Below are 18,714 nucleotides of genomic sequence, written 5' to 3' on the forward strand. Positions count from 1 at the left end.
TGAATATTATAAGGAAAAATTTTAAGTGTACTGAGAACATTGTTGTTCTAATTGTTTTAATCATTGATTTTAATTAATATATATCGTATATATTTTTTATAATTCAAATTAACGGTTAAAATAACTGGAACATCGATATTTTTGATACACTTAAAACTCTTCCAATCATATATTGAGTATTTTAATTTTAAAAATGGTAAAATAATTAAAAAGGAAAAGAGAGAAAAGAAAAAGAAGGGGGGCAAGAAAGGGAAAGGTGCATAAAAAGGAACTCAATTGGGTTGTGACTTTAGTCTCTCTTGGGATTCTTATTAAGATTTTGGTTTGATTAGTGTAATTTTGGGTTTAAAGAATTCCCAATATACAATAAGAAATAGTAAAAATAAAAAATATAAAGAAAAATAAGAAAATTTTAAGACCCTTTTTTTTTAATTTTTATTTTTCACTTTCCCTTTTGTTCACTTGAGAAGTTGAAGCAGTAACACTCACACTCACAAAAAATCAAACAAATCAAATCTAATGTGACCTCAAACTCCAACGTTGTCCATGTTTTCTGTGCTTTTGCCGTTTTAGGGTTTTTTGAGGCACTGAAATCAGAGGCAGTGAAGAGTGAAGTGTGGAGTTGGAAGCTGGAAAAAGTTCAGATTTTGTTGATGCAAGTTGCAAGAGGGTGTGTGTTTTTCTGAGGTTTGGATTCCAAGATCCAGCATTTGATGATGAAATGCTGAATCAGAGTTATTCTTAGACCAACACACTGCAGAATCAAGCACTGGAATCGTTTGTTGTTTGGTCCCAATCAAACAAAAATGCAATTTGCAAAGCTAGATGACTCTCCTATGTTCCGGAAGCAGGTCACTCACTCTCACTCTCACTCTCACTCACTCTTCTTACCCTTTTGTTTCTGAGCTCAAAAATCAAAACTTTTTCTTTTGTTTCTGTTGCTTAGTCAGAATTTAATCTTGGGTAGGGTGTAGAATTTCATGTTGATCAAATGTTTTTAGTTTGCTGGGAAAAAAAAGCGGTAGATTTTGTACATGTTGTACAGGATAAGGAGTGTTAGTGTTAGCTGGAATGTGAATATTCTCATGTTTGGATACTCAACTTTAGCTTTGTTTCTTCACTAAAATCACTATGGTTCCTTTTGAATTATGTGGAATCTCAACAAAAAATCAAGGGAAGAAAGCTAGAAGAAAGTGGGTTATGTTATGGCCTTCTGTTCATGTCAACATCCCTCATATATGTTCCAAACATTTTGTAAATAAGTTTACTAGTCCTGTATACTCAGAATCTTTGTGGAGATGAAATATCCTAGTGAGGTGCCCTTTAGTTTTGTTATTGCCTGAGGTAATTGCAATTTTTTTTTTGGACATTTGTGAATTTGGACATGGTAGTGATGGCTGTTACTTGTGGCACACCTGATCGGCTGTGCCTAGAGTGTTGTTGGATGATCTTTTGGTTGAAGAAAGTTGAAGGTGGCTATGATTTACGCTGCGGTAAGCACGAGCAGTGAGAGTTAAATAGACATCAAGAGTTTGCAAGAGCTATATTATATGAGGGTCCATGTGATTTTTGGCCCTTGCTACCCCACTAGCGCTAAACGTCACGAAATGTGACTCCAGTTAAAAGATTTTCTGTAGTATGTGTGATCATTTGTTATCATGTTGTACCTCATTCTGCAGGGTCTTTGCTGGTCTTTTCCCTTCCTTCTCTGTTTTAGAAGTCTTATACACTGCAGTCATGTTCAAATATCATATATTGGTCTGATATATGCTAAGAATCAAGATGGTTTTCTCCTTGAATATTTTGGTGGACAGATACAATGCATGGAGGAAAGTGCTGAATCTTTGAGAGAGAGAAGTTTAAAATTTTACAAAGGATGTAGAAAATATACGTACGTCATTGTTTTCATCTTATCATTATCATTATTTGTTGATTACTAGCCATGAACCTTTGAGAACATGTTCAATTGGTAATATGTTGTTATTTTTAAGTATCTAATTGTCTTCACTGTTGTGCCTTCTAGTGAAGGACTTGGGGAGGCATATGACGGAGACATTGCATTTGCAAGTGCCCTTGAAACTTTTGGCGGTGGGCATAATGATCCCATCAGTGTGGCTTTCGGAGGTATGCATTTATTTATTTATTTATTCAATGATGGTTGATCAAAGGTTCTTTGTTTGTAATCCTAGCTTACATGAACGTATTCTCAATGTCATCATGTTTCTTAGTGCCCAAGGAAAGTTGCCAATTCAAGAAAAGTTACGACTTATTACACTTAACATGACTATGTTCCCTTTTGTCACAACAGTGCAATTCTCAATGAGAGAATTTGCTTGAACTTTTTCTCTATTATTAAGATTACTGTATTTAGGATTATCCAACTACATATTTTGATTTAAGCCTGCATGTAATTTTTTACTAAACTCTGAAGGATTGTGGAATAATTCTGATTGAGTTTCTTCCGGCACTTCAGGCCCCGTTATGACCAAATTCACTATAGCCTTACGAGAAATTGGGACATACAAAGAGGTCCTTCGATCACAGGTATGATATTGTGTTGTAAATGCTTTCGAGCTTTTAATAACTGCAACTGACTCCTTAACATGCCCTTTTTCTTTTATGAAAACGAAGGGAAAAAGTAAAAAGTTTAGTTAGCAATAAATAAGACATTGTTTTCCTATCAGCTCTTGGTGCCAATATCCTACTGACATATATTGTTTCTTTTGTTCAGGTTGAGCATATGTTAAATGACAGATTGCTCCAGTTTGTCAACATAGATTTGCAAGAGGTCAAGGTACTATATTTTTATAATAATTTCTCATGTTATATTTTCATTTGATGTTTCAAAATTTGATTCTCACAAGAAAACTACTATGCTAATGTACCTCCGTTAACATCATCATACCGGTACTTTTGAGCATTTCAATCTCTATGAGCAAATTATGCAGTTGTCTACATTTTAAGTGATCCTTCTGATGCAGGAAGCACGGAAACGCTTTGACAAGGCTAGCCTTATTTATGACCAGGTACATTTCCTATCAGAAATTCTTTATAATTTGCCCACGTGGTGTTTTGTTCCTCCTGATTCGAGAATGTGGATACAATTGCCTACTAAATGATTCATTGATTTCATTCTGATACAAAGAGATCCATGGACATATGGTAGATTTTAACAATTTTTGATACACTACTATAAAATGGTCCTAGACTTGAAACAGAAGTCTCTGAGAACATAATTTTCAGAATTTTCTAAGTGTCTAGTTTGCTGTAGCCTATTTACTTCTTAAATATAAAACTGGAGACAACAATGTTAAGCTTCAGCATCAAGTTGCTTCCTAATAATTGCTAAATCTATAATCTTTGCAGACTCGTGAAAGGTTTCTGTCACTGAGAAAAGGCACAAAAAGTGAAGTAGCTAATGCCCTAGAAGAGGTAAGCTTTTGTATGTCTTATTTGTTTGGGACAGCTTATGTTCACACTCGACACTCGAATATCCCATTCTTCGAACTCCTAAATGATTGGGAAATGTTTCAGGAGCTTCATAATGCAAGATCTACATTTGAGCAAGCTCGGTTTAATCTGGTCAGTAAACTCATTTGATCAGAACATAAACAAGTTATCACGGTGTGATTTTTTTTCACAAAGTTAAAATACCTCTCCAGGTTACTGCCTTGTCAAACGTTGAAGCCAAGAAGAGGTTTGAATTTTTGGAAGCAGTTAGTGGGACAATGGATGCGCATCTTCGTTACTTCAAACAGGTAGACATTGTGTTCGTATATGTATCTTCTGCACCATATTCTTTGTCACCGTGCTTGTCCTAAGTAAATTTTACTTGTAGGGGTATGAATTGTTGCACCAGATGGAGCCATATATTAACCAGGTTTGAAATCAACTTTGTCTCTGAACACCAAAGACTTTGTTTTTTTATATGGAATTTTATGTAATTGGTAAAATTATAATAAAGTGAAGCATGAAAAGTTATTTACTCCAAGCTAGTTCCTTTGCAGGTCTTGACTTATGCTCAACAGTCAAGAGAAAGGTCCAATTATGAGCAGGCAGCTCTCAATGAAAGAATGCAAGAATACAAACGGCAGATTGACCGAGAGAGTAGATGGGCTTCAAACGGTTCTAGTGGATCTCCTAATGGAGATGGCATACAAGCCATTGGTAGAAGTTCGCATAAGATGATAGAGGCAGTTATGCAATCTGCTGCAAAGGGAAAGGTTGGAGAAGAGGCCTGTAAATTTGTTGATAAAAAAGAATTAGTTATTATTTTCTCCAGATGGCTCCTCTAACATTTTCTTGTCTGTACATCATTTTTAGGTCCAAACTATTCGACAGGGTTATCTCTCAAAACGATCGTCAAACTTAAGGGGAGATTGGAAGAGGAGGTTTTTTGTTCTTGATAGTCGGGGAATGCTGTATTACTACCGTAAACAAGTCAGCAAGTCATCGGTTAGAAATCTAACATGAACAAATCAGTTGGTTTATGAATGACTTGAGCTGATATGCTTCTTCATTCTCCTTATGTTATTGTTTTAATTCTCACGTGTAGGGATCTAGCAGTCAACATTCTGGTCAAAGGAATAGTTCTGAGCTCGGGTCTGGACTTTTAAGTCGATGGTTGTCTTCTCATCATCATGGTGGAGTACATGATGAGAAATCTGTTGCTCATCATACTGTGAACCTTCTTACATCTACAATCAAAGTTGATGCTGACCAATCAGATTTGAGGTTTTGCTTCCGGATCATCTCACCAACAAAGAACTACACTTTGCAGGTTATTTGATATGATTTTCAATTTCTTGGATTATGATATTATTACAGGGACAATAGTAAGGGCTTTATAGTTTAATTCCGGAATTATTCTTGTCAGTGCAGGCAGAGAGCGCACTGGACCAAACGGATTGGATTGAAAAGATCACAGGTGTTATTGCCTCATTGTTGAGTTCTCAGATTCCTGAAAGGGTAACTGCCATAAACTTTTGCTTGATATGTTCCAATGGAAATTCGGTTAACTTTGATTAACAGTGCCCAATTTTTTCAGTTGTTACCTGCAAGTCCAATGGGAAGTGCTCATAACAGGTCTACCAGTGAGAGTAGTTCTTTTGAAAGTTCAGATTTTGATCACACAGCTATTGAAGAATTTGCAGCAGAGAGAAATCCCGCTACAGCAAATGTGGACCGCAACTCGAGAAGTTTGCAGCTGCAGCGATCCGGTATTAAAAATGAGAAGCCTATTGATGTGTTGCGAAAAGTGTGTGGGAATGATAGATGTGCTGATTGTGGTGCCCCTGAACCTGATTGGGCATCACTAAATCTTGGTGTTCTTGTTTGCATCGAGTGCTCTGGTGTTCATCGAAATCTTGGTGTACACATATCAAAGGTAGGCCACACTAGTGATTTCTCTTGATCTCTGTACTTATATGTAAAATTCTTTCTTTAACTTCGAATACCATCTGTAAAGTTGCTTCACAAAGAGCATATTATAAAATCTTTACTTTAAATTTTGAAATCCTCGAACTTCGATATTTAGGATTCAACAACTGCTTCTAGTTTGCGATGTTGCTTCAATACATTGATCATCTAGCACCCTTTTCGTCACTTCTGTTACAGGTCAGGTCCCTTACGCTGGATGTTAAAGTGTGGGAACCTTCTGTAATAAGTTTGTTTCAGTCTCTTGGGAATACTTTTGCCAACTCTGTCTGGGAGGAACTATTGCAATCGAGAAGTGGCTTTCAGGTTGATCTTGTTTCTACAGGGTAAAAATTCCTCAATCTTTGCATTAGACCACTTATTTCTATGAACTTTTGATCAAGTATTGATATCCACTACTACTCGTGAAGGTTAAGCAGGCCTGATAAATCACTAGCACTTTTCGTCAGCAAACCTTCTCAATCCGAGTCTCTATCTGTTAAGGAAAAGTTTATCAATGCGAAGGTATGATTATAATATCTGTTATATGCAGGCTTCTTATACTTTCAGATCTTACTGAGCAGAAAACAAAGCCTGTAACAATTACTATATAATTTTGATTAGTTTTAGGGAATATGATGGTTTATGGTTTTGACTTCGGACAATGAAGTGCTGTTGTAACAAGTCAATAAAATGCAATAGTGCTACTAAAATCATCAAGATCGCCTAAGATGTATCCGATTATCAATGGTGCTACTAAAGGCATCATTATCACAAAAGCACAAACCATTAGACAATTGTGGAATGAACATTTGTATGCATTTTACATTTTATGTGACCTTCTAATTGCACCAGAAAACAACTTCCTCAATTATTTGTTATTCCATGACAGTATGCAGAGAAGCTTTTTGTACGCAAGCCAAAGGACAGCCAATACCGTCTACTGGTGGCGCAACAGATATGGGAAGCAGTTCGGGCTAATGACAAAAAAACCGTGTATCGATACATTGTTAATTCTGACATTGATGTCAATGCTGCTTATGAACAAATGTGTAGCAGCTCTTTAACCCTTGCTAAAGTGATGCTATTACAAGAGCAAACAAACCATGATCACGGCTCTATATCGAGAAACACATTGGACTGGTCCTCTGCTAGCTCTTTGAACGCAGGCTCTAAAGAAGGACGTGCCATTGACAACCTAGATGGGTCTACCCTACTTCATCTTGCTTGTGAAACTGCAGATATTGGCATGCTGGAGCTCCTTCTACAGTATGGTGCAAATGTAAATGCAACCGATTCGAGAGGTCAAACGCCATTACATCGCTGTATTCTCAAAGGCAAATCTACATTTGCAAGATTACTTCTTTCAAGGTGAGTCTGATGTATTTCATGTATCAGCTTCAACTGTTTCTATGGTTGTGATTTAAATGTTCATGAAATATGCTAATGCGCTTTTTTCGTTGATTGAATTATTCTTTATACTATTTACTTCTTTTGCAATGGTTTTGTGACTTCTATTGAAAATTTTTAACAATGCAGGGGAGCTGATCCTCAAGCTGTGGATGATGAGGGAAGAACCCCTATCGAGCTCGCTGCAGAGTCAAATGCCGATGACAGACAAGTCCATGCTCCATCCACCGATTCTAATGGATGAAAGTGATAAGGAAAAGGGTCTCTCTAGCTCCAAGTATATTACAGATATAAGATATGGAAGATTGGATTATTGTAAATTTGTATTTCATAAATTAAAAAAGCTGTTTTTTTTTTCTTTTCTTAATGAAGGATGTCACTAGTGTTGAAGGCTTAAAAAGGAGAGTGGTAGGTTGAAATGCCTGCCCCTTTAATATTTTATCCTCTTTGTGCAAAATTAGTGCTGAGATTTGTAATGTAAAATGACCACATTGGTCTGAGTCAAGAGCACTGATATATTTGGTGGCATGCAGGAAGCTCTGTAATATGTTGTTTTGTGTATTTTAATTTTGCTTCCTTTTGTGGTGAAGCTGATGAGATGTGTTAGGCTCTAGGGGATTTCTGTATCACTGTGTACATTGGTTTATTTTGGTGAAGGTGTTGTGGCTGTAATTCACTATTTATGTTTTTTTTTGTTAATTTTTTTATTGTCACTTGGGTGGGACCTGTAGTGAGGATATATTTTTATGGCTATAGTTCTCCAATGTCCTGATATTTTCAATATTGATTTTTTGTATGTGCAAATCCAAGCTGATAAAGAAGGTAAATTATTTATGACCTTACAAAGGGTAGTTTTCAAAGCACCAAGTTGTGAATTAAAATATTATGGGCAATTGAATGAAGAGTGAAATCATCTGAAAATTCCAATGGTAAATGGATATGTCTTGTACAATATGGAAAATTCAACCCTCTAAACATGGGACATTTTTTCTAGTGAGAAATTAAAAAAAAAATCATGAAGCCTTAATCTATTGGGTTAAAAAGTGGACAATAGCTTAGGGAAACTAATGACCTTCTATACCAACGAGTTATAGTTCAAATGGCATAATTTTTCTATATTCATCTAGAGGTTGCGGGTTTGAGTCTCAATCCTATCTTTGGTTACAAAAAAAAAAAAACTAATGACCATCTACTAAAAGTCTATCCTATCTTTGGTTAAAAAAAAAAAACTAATGACCATCTACTAAAAGTCTAAAAGACTAAAACTCAGTTAGGGGTGGCAATGGGGCGGGTAGGGGTGGGTTTTTGCTTTACTCGACTCTGCCCCGCCAAACAAAAACCCGCATCGAATCCGCCCCTCTTCTACCCGTAGTAAAATGTTAAACTCTAACCCACCCTTGCGGGTACTCGTTCCGCCCCTATCCGCCCCTATAATTATTAAATCTAATAATTAAAATAAAATTTTAAAAATTATATAACCATTATTTACATACATAACATAAATTAAAAAAAAAATTAAATATAATATAATATTATTAATCATTTTACTAATTATTTTATATATATTACATATATTATCTATTAATATATATATATATATATATATATATATATATATATTATATACAGGGGTGGGTATGAGCGGGTTTAACCTAAACTCGACTCCGCCCCGCTCCGCCCAAAAATCCACTCCGTTAAAACTCACTCCGAATGGGTAGGGACAGGATAGATATCTGCGGGGTTGAGTAATGTTGCCACCCCTAAACTCAGCCTTGTCACTTGTTACCTCAATATAATGATTAGTGGTACTAGCAACCAAAGTGATAACATGGTCATAATAAGAGGTCATTGGCTAGAGTTGGGAGCACTATTCACACTTGAGGGTATTCACAATAAGAGGTCATAATATTTGATAGGATTTGTTAGAGTGGACCTTACCCATTACCACTCCTATAATTGGCTCATTGGCTTGGATTATGACTAGACCAAAACTTTGTTATGTTAAACCGGGATATTTTGATTTGAAACCAAAAAGCAGGAAAAATGGTTACTCCATTCATTTCCTCTTATCTATTATATGAAGTTATATATACAATTCAAGAAAACATGACAAACAAAAAACAAAGGGAAGAAGTTGCAACCAAAGAAACATTAATCCTCTTGGTTTTGAGCTCCATTTGGAACTCTAAATTCTAAAATACATTTGTGAATATACACGTGTTGGTCAATCATGAAACTCCCCATAATACAAGTATTATACTACTTAATTAATATCACATTAGCTTACTAATCTAAAAAAATCTAGAAAGAATTATTCTTAGTCATAAGATAGCTTGAAAACTGATTAAAGATAAGATAATTCTTAATCCTACCTGCCACTTAAAAGTGATAAAGAAAAGAAAAGATGGAGAAAAAGGGTGTAATATAATTGTAATGTAGGGCGATCTAAAGCAATTATTCGATGCAAAAAATAAATAAATAAAAAAAATAAATAAAGTAGAAAACTTTACTAATAACTCATCAACACCACCATGCTACTAACACAATACTACTAGTGTTGTGTTAACCACTCACCATAGTTACTGCACAAATTCCCATGCCAGGTTGAAAATCAACGGCAAAAGATTAAACTTTTATGAAATCAAACGGTTGATATTCATTGTACAATTCTCTTCCTCCCCTTCACGGATTTCAATGTCTCACTTTCGGACCAAAGATGGACCCCACATAAGTACTGTGTCTTTTTTTTCTTTTCTTTCTTTCTCAGTACAACAAAGGCGGGAACCAAGTTTTTGTCGCAGAGAGTATGGCCCCTTTCTTTGTCATGAGAGAGAGAAAAACAAAACAAAACAAAACAAAACAGAGAGTTTTTGGATAGATAGGGAGAGAGAAACTGAGAGAAAGAGAGAGTAATACTACTTCTAGTCTTCAACTACTGTACTACATGTTTTGAAAATCCAGTGACATTGCAGTTTTTGAAGGGTGCTTGTGCTGCTTCTCTTTCTAGTTGCTTCAACTTAAGTTCATGGTCTTCCACCACCCTTCAATTTCTGTTCAGCTTTTTGGGCTTCTGTTGTGTTTCCAAGGATAAAAAAGGGAACTTGTTTTCTGGGTGTTGTTGTTGGGTTGGTTTAGCTATTCATTTATTAGTACCCAGGAATACTGGGGTTCTTTTTTTTATTTTTATGATTAAGTGTTTTGTTCTGGTTTCGTGTAAAGGTGGAAAATTTAGTGGTTAAAGTGAGAGAGGAGGTAAGAAAAATAATGGGGTTCGGTGGAAAATGCTAATGATTCGATAGTTACACTTCTGCTTGCTTTTCTATGTTGGCTTTCTTGTGAAGATTTTGAGTTGAAAAGGTTGAGGAAGATGCTTATTCTTATGCTTATGCTCTTTTCAACTCATGTTAGCATCAAGTGTAAAATTGTGATTTTGGGGACCAATTTGAGTATGTGTCCAAGTGTTGTGCTGATACAGTGATGCTATTTGAGAGAATTTCATGCTGAAATGCTCATTTTGGAGCTTCTAAGATTGAATTTTGGTTGTGCCTTTGTTTGTTCTGCTGAAATGGTTAAAAAAGGTAGCAACCCTTGTTCTTTTTCAAGGGTGTTTTTGGCATTCCTTCTTGTGTTCTTGTTCAGCTTGAGCAATAACACTGTTGAATGCCATGGAAGGTTGAGTATTAAGCATATCTCTTCTGAGTCTCCATCATCATCATCATCTAGGCCAACACCAACACCATCATCATCATCACTATACAAGGATGAACCTAAGAAGATTATTCTGAGTATAGTTTTAGGAGCAGTAACTGGACTAGTTGGTTCTGTAATCTTTGCATTTGTGGTTCGTTGTGTTGTTCAGTACCTTAACAGAACACCAATCCTCAAGGGTCCTGTCATATTCTCCCCAAAGATTGCCCCAAAGACGCTCCAATCGGCATTGGCGAAAGACAACCACTTGCTTGGTTCAAGTCCAAATGGGAAATACTACAAAACTGTTCTTGACAATGGCCTCACAGTTGCAGTCAAAAGGTTAACACCCTTTGAGAGCAATTCACCCGAGACTAAGAAAAAATCGGTTAAGAGGCAGATACAGAAGGAGCTTGAGCTTCTCGCCGGATTAAGGCACCGAAACTTGATGAGCTTGAGGGCTTATGTGAGGGAGCCTGATACATTCTTATTGGTTTATGATTATGTATCCACTGGTAACCTAGCTGATGTCATGAATAGAGTTAGGGAGAATGAGTTGCAGCTTAATTGGGAAGTTAGGCTTAAAATTGCAGTTGGTGTTGTGAAGGGTCTTCAGTATCTTCACAATTGTGTTCCTCAAGTTCTTCACAACAACTTGAAGCTCACAAATGTGATGCTGGATGCAGAGTTTGAACCAAAATTAGCAGATTATGGATTGGCTAAGCTTCTTCCAAACTTGGATAGAGGGACTAGTAGTCCTCCTGAATGTTTCCATAGTTGCAGGTAAGACAAATCAATGGATTTTGATTCAGTCTCATTATTTTTTTACCACTGTTTTGAATTAGAGATTAGGTTCTATGCATTTACAGCTAGCCAATCAAATTGCAAGAAGATAGGTAGTAATTGTAATAGGTGGTTTGTCTATATGCTGATTTGGCACTTTCTTGTAATTTTATTGGCTGACAATACAAAACATTTATAGACTTTCGGTGCATAAAAACTAATTCCTTTTAATTATGGTCTGTTTCAATTTTTCACACCAAAAGGGTAAAGGGGTGGTTGATATCTTGGCATTTGTTCTGATTCCTTTACCTTGTTTAAAAAGCTCCACACTTAATTGGGGTTTTCCACTTTAGAGTACCTAATGAAAGATTCTTGTGGAGTAACCAATAATGTGAATTCTCATGGTGCCATTTGCTATTGGTTTCTATTGTTTAATGGAAAACTTTGCTCAACCAACAAATTTTTATTCCTGCAATTACTGTTAAGTTTTGGACTTATGTATTATAGTAATAATAATAATCTATGTGCATGTTTAGTAATAGATTTTTAATGTTATAATTGCTTTATTCAACAACACTGTCAACAAAATTTTCTGATTATAAGCTCTTTTGATTCTAAATATAAGATATATCATTACACAATTGACAAACTTTTCTGGAATCTGGATGTATTAATGAGAGTGTACTATTGCCAATAAGATTAGTTCATGTTTTGAGATTAAATGGTGTGTTTTGCTTTGAGATTTCAGCAGGTACACTGACAAAAGCGACATCTTCAGTTTCGGCATGATACTTGGTGTTTTACTAAGTGGAAAGGACCCTACAGATCCATTCTTTGGGGAGCCAGCAAGTATGGGAAGCATGGGGGGTTGGCTAAGGCACTTGCAGCAACAAGGCGATGCGAAAGAGGCTTTGGATAAGAGCATTCTTGGCGAAGAAGGCGAGGAAGACGAGATGCTAATGGCCGTGAGAATCGCCGCCGCATGCCTCTCTGATATGCCTGCAGAGAGGCCTTCTAGTGATGATCTTGTTCTCATGCTAACTCAACTCAACAGTTTTTAAAAGCAAACTTCATTCCAAAGGTTTCTAAAAGATATATATCTTTCTTTTTTTCTTTGTTAGGATGATAGTGTCTTTTAATTATTTTGGTGTAATTCATTGCTCTCATTATCTTGGATTTGATAGTGTGCTTGCTATTTTGTAGCACTCTGATCTTGCAGATTTCTGTGGTTGGATCTTAGGTTATACTAGTATATTATATATTTTGTTTGTAAATGACTAGTATGTTAACAAGGGTGATTTCCTATTTACTATCAAAGTACAAATTTTTTGTATCATATGATCAAAACCATAGTCTAAGGCAATGTGTACAGAGTTAGTCTTGGTAATTTGGCACATGGATATGAAACAATCACACAAACACATAAACCTATAGTTCCAAATTTATCATTCTTAGATTTTTTTTTTTTTTTTTTACATTTTGTATTTTAATGCTTAAATTATTTTCCCCCGTTAATTAGATTTTGTTGAATTGTTCATAGACAAATAGACATTTATTTTTGGGTGTACACCACACTACTAAAAGGAATAAGTGCTAAAATGCATTCACACATTGCAACACAAGAACTAATGTAGGTAGATAATATGAATTTTTCATGTCAAAGAGGAGCTATGAGAGAGACTGAGAATTTTTCAATCATTATTCTAAGGCTTCTCTTTATATTAAAATAAGGATTAAAAGCTAAATTAGTCCTTGAAAAATTAGGTATTTTTTTAATTTATTTTTAAACGATTTTTTCAATTAAATTGGTCTTTTAAAGACTACGAATTACTCATTTTTGTTTTTCAATGACTCCATTAACAATTTTCGTCAATAATTAATATAAAATGTTAATTGACAACATACATAATATTTAACATGTGTAATTAGAAATTGATTGGGTATATTCATCAAAATCTATCAATTTAGTTCCTTTTTCAATTACATAAATTATATTTCCAATATGACCTAACGACTAAATTGATAGATTTTTATAAACATATTTGGTTTAGCATCCAATTAGACATGTTAGGTATCATGTATGCTATTAGATAATATTCTACGTCGTCAATCGTTGAAAAAAATTATTATTTGAGTCATTGAAGGATAAATATGGTTAATTCATAATTTTTGAAGAATCAATTTAATTGAAAAATCTTATAGGGATGAATTTAAAGAATGTCCCATCTTTTAGGGACTAATTTATTTCAAAACTCGGATTCTCATGTAGAGGTCAAAACTTAAAGGCTTTAGAGAAATATTTATCTTTTATTAAACTATGCTAACTTAAATCAAAAGAAAAAGCTTGTTTAGCATCAATCAATTACATAATCATTGTAGAGTTTCTAATTTCCATAACCTTCCCTTGATCATAAACTTGTATCATTCCACACCAACCTTCCCTTTAGAATGAGATGAATCACTCCAATTAATTTGTGCCAAAAAGCCATCAACTATTAAGTACTAGAGGCAAAAACTGCATTTAACTTCAGTCCAATAGAGTAGCAGTCTTAGTTCTACAATTAGTTTATTTTTTTGTTCATAACATTGATACACTTGTATTTTTGAACCTACCATTATTAGTTTATTACCACCTACATAAGTATCTACATTAAGCAATATCTCCAAGAGTTGTGGTAATCCATCATAGTTTTTATCCCTGTGTTTTCTTTCTGATTTTACATCATTAATCATGCACCTGCTGTGAGACTCAGAAGAATAAATTTAATCAATCTAAAAAGTAAGTTAGGAACTGTTAACTTTTTATAGGAGTAATTTTTTACAAAAGCCAATTATTAAATTATGTCTATTAGTGTGCACCTTTTGCAGGGAGAAATCAGTTTCCCATGACCAATAACAATGATCATTCAAATTGCAGTGCCCTGTGTATGCACTCATTGATTCTCTCTTTGCATTTTCCCAATGCTTAAATTCTGTTGTATCTATATACTGTCATTATTCCTGTTCCTTAAGCAGTTCATGCAGTATTGCAGATAGTGAGATGAAATGTCCATAATATACTATATTTTTATTGTCACTATATGAACCTGAGAGAATATTTTAAGTGCAAAATGTCTTTAAAGTCTATACTATAATGTAATTGGAAAGTGATTCAAATATTAATTGTATGCAATCAATATCATCATACTCACAAGAATGTTCATGAAATCCATGATCTTAAAGTGTCCATTTTTCTTAGCATTTTGTTTAATGAGAACATAAATGAACAAAGAAATGGTACTATGACAACAAAAATGAAAAGAAACATACTAATAATAAACACATTTTCTCATTTCTCCTTGCTTGAGAACTTTACAAAATTTTCTACAAGATTACCAAATTTGATTAACAACCAAACGAACAAAATACCAGTCTCAGAAAAGCTTAGCTACAACAAGAATAATTTATACTTAGTTTCCATCATATCATTAAAATTCTTCAGGTAAAGGTCGACCCTCTAAGAAGGACTTGAACAGCACAAGTGATCTCTTAGGCTGTGAAAATGGAGCTTCATGTGATGCTCCTCTAATGGTGGCAAATGAAAGGATATTACCATAAACTTGAGTCCAGCCACCCACCTGAAACAAACAAACAAGAAAGGAATATTTGTTAAGCACACTCAAAATTTCGAGTAAACATCCAGTCCGGTCCTTAACAAGAAACAATGAGAACAAAGTCGTCTCTCAAGATTCGAAAATGACAGATTCGCCTCTCGATTTCAACAAGTTCTCACCTGCTCCCCCTCAAACCAGACCCTGTATGGCACAGTGGTTCTCAGCCTCAGTTTTCTTGCCAATTGGTGCACTAATTTTCTACTTCCAGTCAATGGTATAACTGAATCCTGATCACCACTGCAGAACAAGAAATTTCAAATTATTCTTCAATGCCAACTTAGTCACATCCAAACTTGGGTTAAGGCATTATTAGAAGGATTGAAGCAAGTAACCTGTAGACCAAGACTGGTATTCCTGCCTTGACTAATTTACCAACAACTGTGATTGTTGGTATCTCCAAATCGCGCAGCTCATAATCTAGCACACTGAGACATAAACAACCATGGTAGCATTTTTAGTTAAAACCAACATAAAAAACTGTTGTGGCAAACCAAAAGTATTTGTATTTGTATGCATATACCCGTTAGAATACAAAATACATATTGAAAATGAGTAACAACACATTATACACATATTATGGCTGATTTTTGTATGCAGGTAGCATGTTTGTTCTTTCTAAATACAACGTTTGTATGAAAAGATGCAAGGTATAACACTAAGGTTCAACATAAATAGCATCTGAATTAGCAAATGTTATTTCTATTCTCCTGAGACATATTTAACGTATGCTCCAAGTAATTGTGTTTGTTCATGAAACATGCCATAACATGCTTAATTACTGATGAGCTTCATGTGTAATATACACAGAGAAGAGAATTACTTGCTGCAAGCAGACCATCTTGTTACTCCGACCAGTCGCGCATGCAAAGCCGACTGAACATCCTTCCTGTTCAGATAATTCACCGTTTCATCTTCAACGCACACGTCTATGGTTTCGGTAACTTGCTGATATGGCAACAAAAACAAGACCAGCATTTTCATGTCTTCATTACTCATATCATACACAACTTACATAGAAATCAATCCAAGGCATGTTGTGAATGGAATCAAAAGAATGAACTACCTGAGGATTGAGGACCTTGGTTTGTGAAAACACTGAAGATATACAAACATCAAGTGTAACATCATACTTGTCGACGAATCTACTAGTTTCTGTGCTAACTTGGCTCATAACCCTTGAACACATAGGAGAAACAGCACCACTGTAATATTCCCTCACATATCTTGAATAGTTACACACAGATGTGAACATTTGAAATGTTACATCTGAGATTAGTCCATGTGACCAGAAGAACTCAGCTCTTGAATTGAAATCTGTTTCGAATTCAAGAACTGGGTTGCCAAGCTGCACCAAAAAGAAAACTAGATTTTTTAGACACCAAGATCCTTTAGACTTTTCCTTCTTTTTTGTACAAGAACATTAGAAGGGGGAAACAATTAAAAAGAAAAAGCTGGAATCAAAGGGAAGAAGAATAATTGGAAGTTTGTGCCTTTAGAAACTCACAGCAATGCCTTTTAAATTGAACAACTTCTCTTTTCTGTTGAATTCTAGCATAAGCTCAGCAAGTTGAGGAACATAGTGGCCTGAAGACAAATTGCAAACATGTTTTAATATAAATATAATCAATTATGCAGGAACCAATTTACATAAAGAACAAATGGGAGGAAAATTTACCAGCATAGCTTTCTCCTACTATGAACAAACTTCTGTTTCTGTAGTGTGGGAACTTTACAAACCAGTTTTGCAAGAATATTAAGTTATCCCTGGCTATAAAGTGAAAGAAAAAAAAAATCAGAAAACAAGGCAATCTTTAAAGGTGAAAATTCTCTGTAAATTTTGTAAAGTAACATTTGATACTATCTCAAGATGTAGGCATGGCATAACTGTAAAGTATAACAGAATATAGTGCAATACACATTACAGGGAACTTTGAGCAAAAGGGACATGGCAGAGTTTTGTAAAAGGTAAAGATAACAAAAGTAAAAGGGAAAACAGTAAAAAAGAACATTAAGAAGGGAAAGAAGTGAAAAGAAAGGAAGAAGGAAAGAAAGTTGACTAAGAATCTTCCTTGGGAAAATTCACTTTCTTCAGTAAGTGCAAAATGCCATTGTAAGAATAGAATTAACAGTGAGATCAAAATAGAAGGATGAAAGGGTTGAGAATTGTTGCCTGTGATCTTGTCATTTACACCCACATAAGAGGAAGTATCTTTTGAATAAGAGAATCCAACTCCAATTGGTGTTTCCAAGTACAAAACATTTGCTTCTGCAGTTTCATTCATATATATGATTCAATGCTGAATGAATGAGTATGCTAAAAAAGGATGAAACTTTAACTACCCCATTAATGAAAAATGATACATAGCTTTGTATAAACAAAAATGTACCTCTGTTCCAGCTGAATTGGTTCCTCACCAAGGCCTCTCCTTTTGGCCTAAATGGTCCATTTTCAGAAAATGCACCAACTCCAATAGAAGAACAACCAGGCCCTTCAACATAACATGGCACACAACATGCTCAATATCTTGTGATGTGAATGAAATGAATGAATGTATGCCATAACACAAGAAACAAAGCTAGAACTAAATAATGGGGGCTTCAGAGTTATTAAGAGAGAGTGTACCTCCATTGAGCCAAAGAACAAGGGGTTTGGAAGGTGCATCCTTTTGAGCTTCAACAAAGTAGAAGAAAAGTGCTTTGTTGTTGCTGTTATCAACAGTAACATAACCTGAAAACTGTTGAAACTCAACATGGGGTTGACCTGGTAAGCGAGTAATCTTAAGAGGTTGGTGTGAAGAAGAAGAAGAAGAAGAAGGAGGGTGTGGAAGTGCAAGTGCAAGTGAAACACACATTGCAATGCAGCTCCAAAGGAGAGAAGACATAAACATGGTTTGAACTTTGAAGAATCCAAATCCAACACACTTTTTAGCAGATAGTTATTGAGAGTGTCTTTGTGGTTTGTGCAGTGAACAAGTGTGTGTGTCTTGTCTTGGCTTCTGTATATAAAGTAAGATAAGAATAAGAAGCACTTTCTATAATCTATATTATTGTTGTTATTATTTTTATTACAATCCTAGTTTAATAGCTAAAAGTATATTACACTTGAGATTTTACTATAAGATTTAAAATTATTTTTGAAGACTTGTACAAATATAATTCAATGACAACCGGATAAAGAATTCAAAAAAGTGTATGCCCGTTGAGAGAGAGAGAGAGAGAGAGAGAGAGAGAGTGAATGTGAAATGAGTGAAAGAATCAATGAAATATATACTAAAATTAATTATTAAAAAAATTATTTGTATAAATATATATTAAAATATAAATTAAATTATATGTATATTTATATATAAATATATTAATTATTAATTTTAATATATAAATAATATTTTTAAATTATAAAATATGGAAATTATTTATTTGGAGGGTCTGCAACTGTGTACATGCACGTGTGTGACACGTTAGGGTAAACCAATAAACTTTTTTTAATTAATATCACACATTAGTCCTTTTTTTTTCTTTTTGTCAAGTCTACAACCATTTTTTCAAAGAAATCAATCTCTTATGTTTTAAAAAGTTAAGTAAATTCATTTTTAATAAAATAAAATAAAAAATTAGTTCTAACTTTTATAAAAAAAATAGTATAATTTGTTTATCTATTTTTTATTAGAAATTAATTTGTCTAAAAAATTATTAAAAACAGAAATCTATTTTTATTAGTCTGTACAAATCTTTACATATAAAATTTCACATCTTAAATTATACTCTT

At 34.5% G+C, this 18,714-nt stretch overlaps 3 protein-coding genes across 4 annotated transcripts; 2 read left to right on the forward strand and 1 right to left on the reverse strand.

The window, feature by feature from the left end:
- Window positions 1-425: 425 nt before the first annotated feature.
- Window positions 426-7,583, forward strand: LOC130974343 (ADP-ribosylation factor GTPase-activating protein AGD3). Its single transcript, XM_057899187.1, has 19 exons — window positions 426-851; window positions 1,815-1,891; window positions 2,024-2,124; window positions 2,474-2,544; window positions 2,732-2,794; window positions 2,982-3,026; window positions 3,367-3,432; window positions 3,535-3,582; window positions 3,663-3,758; window positions 3,839-3,880; window positions 4,008-4,223; window positions 4,324-4,455; window positions 4,556-4,780; window positions 4,882-4,968; window positions 5,048-5,386; window positions 5,617-5,762; window positions 5,847-5,940; window positions 6,308-6,786; window positions 6,955-7,583. The coding sequence occupies exons 1-19, from the start codon at window positions 807-809 to the stop codon at window positions 7,067-7,069; spliced, it is 2,487 nt and encodes an 828-aa protein (XP_057755170.1). The 5' UTR covers window positions 426-806; the 3' UTR covers window positions 7,070-7,583.
- Window positions 7,584-9,409: 1,826 nt separating this feature from the next.
- LOC130973716 (inactive leucine-rich repeat receptor-like protein kinase CORYNE) lies at window positions 9,410-12,593 on the forward strand. Of its 2 annotated transcripts, none has more exons than XM_057898352.1 (2): window positions 9,410-11,295; window positions 12,044-12,593. In XM_057898352.1, exons 1-2 carry the CDS (start codon window positions 10,331-10,333, stop codon window positions 12,354-12,356), a joined length of 1,278 nt encoding a protein of 425 aa, XP_057754335.1. In that variant the 5' UTR covers window positions 9,410-10,330; the 3' UTR covers window positions 12,357-12,593. The 2 variants fall into 2 exon arrangements, with proteins under 2 accessions (XP_057754335.1, XP_057754336.1); XM_057898353.1 differs by having other exon boundaries at window positions 12,047-12,593.
- Window positions 12,594-14,558: 1,965 nt separating this feature from the next.
- On the reverse strand, window positions 14,559-17,908 carry LOC130976307 (serine carboxypeptidase-like 45). Its single transcript, XM_057901136.1, has 10 exons — window positions 17,572-17,908; window positions 17,336-17,437; window positions 17,119-17,214; window positions 16,624-16,716; window positions 16,453-16,532; window positions 16,012-16,293; window positions 15,769-15,893; window positions 15,281-15,373; window positions 15,068-15,185; window positions 14,559-14,912 (listed from the first exon to the last, which is right to left on the reverse strand). The coding sequence occupies exons 1-10, from the start codon at window positions 17,834-17,836 to the stop codon at window positions 14,763-14,765; spliced, it is 1,404 nt and encodes a 467-aa protein (XP_057757119.1). The 5' UTR covers window positions 17,837-17,908; the 3' UTR covers window positions 14,559-14,762.
- Window positions 17,909-18,714: the final 806 nt, after the last annotated feature.

Source organism: Arachis stenosperma, chromosome 4, assembly GCF_014773155.1.
Source record: "Arachis stenosperma cultivar V10309 chromosome 4, arast.V10309.gnm1.PFL2, whole genome shotgun sequence".
NCBI classification, from domain to species: Eukaryota; Viridiplantae; Streptophyta; class Magnoliopsida; order Fabales; family Fabaceae; genus Arachis; species Arachis stenosperma.

Excerpts from the sequence above, each read along its gene's own strand:
- LOC130973716 (XM_057898352.1), top strand. The coding sequence starts at position 10,331 with ATGCTCATTTTGGAGCTTCTAAGATTGAATTTTGGTTGTGCCTTTGTT. Across the intron at positions 11,296-12,043 it reads GAATGTTTCCATAGTTGCAG|CAGGTACACTGACAAAAGCG; the intron begins GTAAGACAAATC and ends TTGAGATTTCAG.
- LOC130976307 (XM_057901136.1), bottom strand. The coding sequence starts at position 17,836 with ATGTTTATGTCTTCTCTCCTTTGGAGCTGCATTGCAATGTGTGTTTCA. Across the intron at positions 16,533-16,623 it reads AGTAGGAGAAAGCTATGCTG|GCCACTATGTTCCTCAACTT; the intron begins GTAAATTTTCCT and ends ATTTGTCTTCAG. Across the intron at positions 15,186-15,280 it reads ATACCAGTCTTGGTCTACAG|TGGTGATCAGGATTCAGTTA; the intron begins GTTACTTGCTTC and ends CTTGTTCTGCAG.
- LOC130974343 (XM_057899187.1), top strand. The coding sequence starts at position 807 with ATGCAATTTGCAAAGCTAGATGACTCTCCTATGTTCCGGAAGCAG. Across the intron at positions 1,892-2,023 it reads AAAGGATGTAGAAAATATAC|TGAAGGACTTGGGGAGGCAT; the intron begins GTACGTCATTGT and ends TGTGCCTTCTAG. Across the intron at positions 3,027-3,366 it reads CTAGCCTTATTTATGACCAG|ACTCGTGAAAGGTTTCTGTC; the intron begins GTACATTTCCTA and ends TAATCTTTGCAG.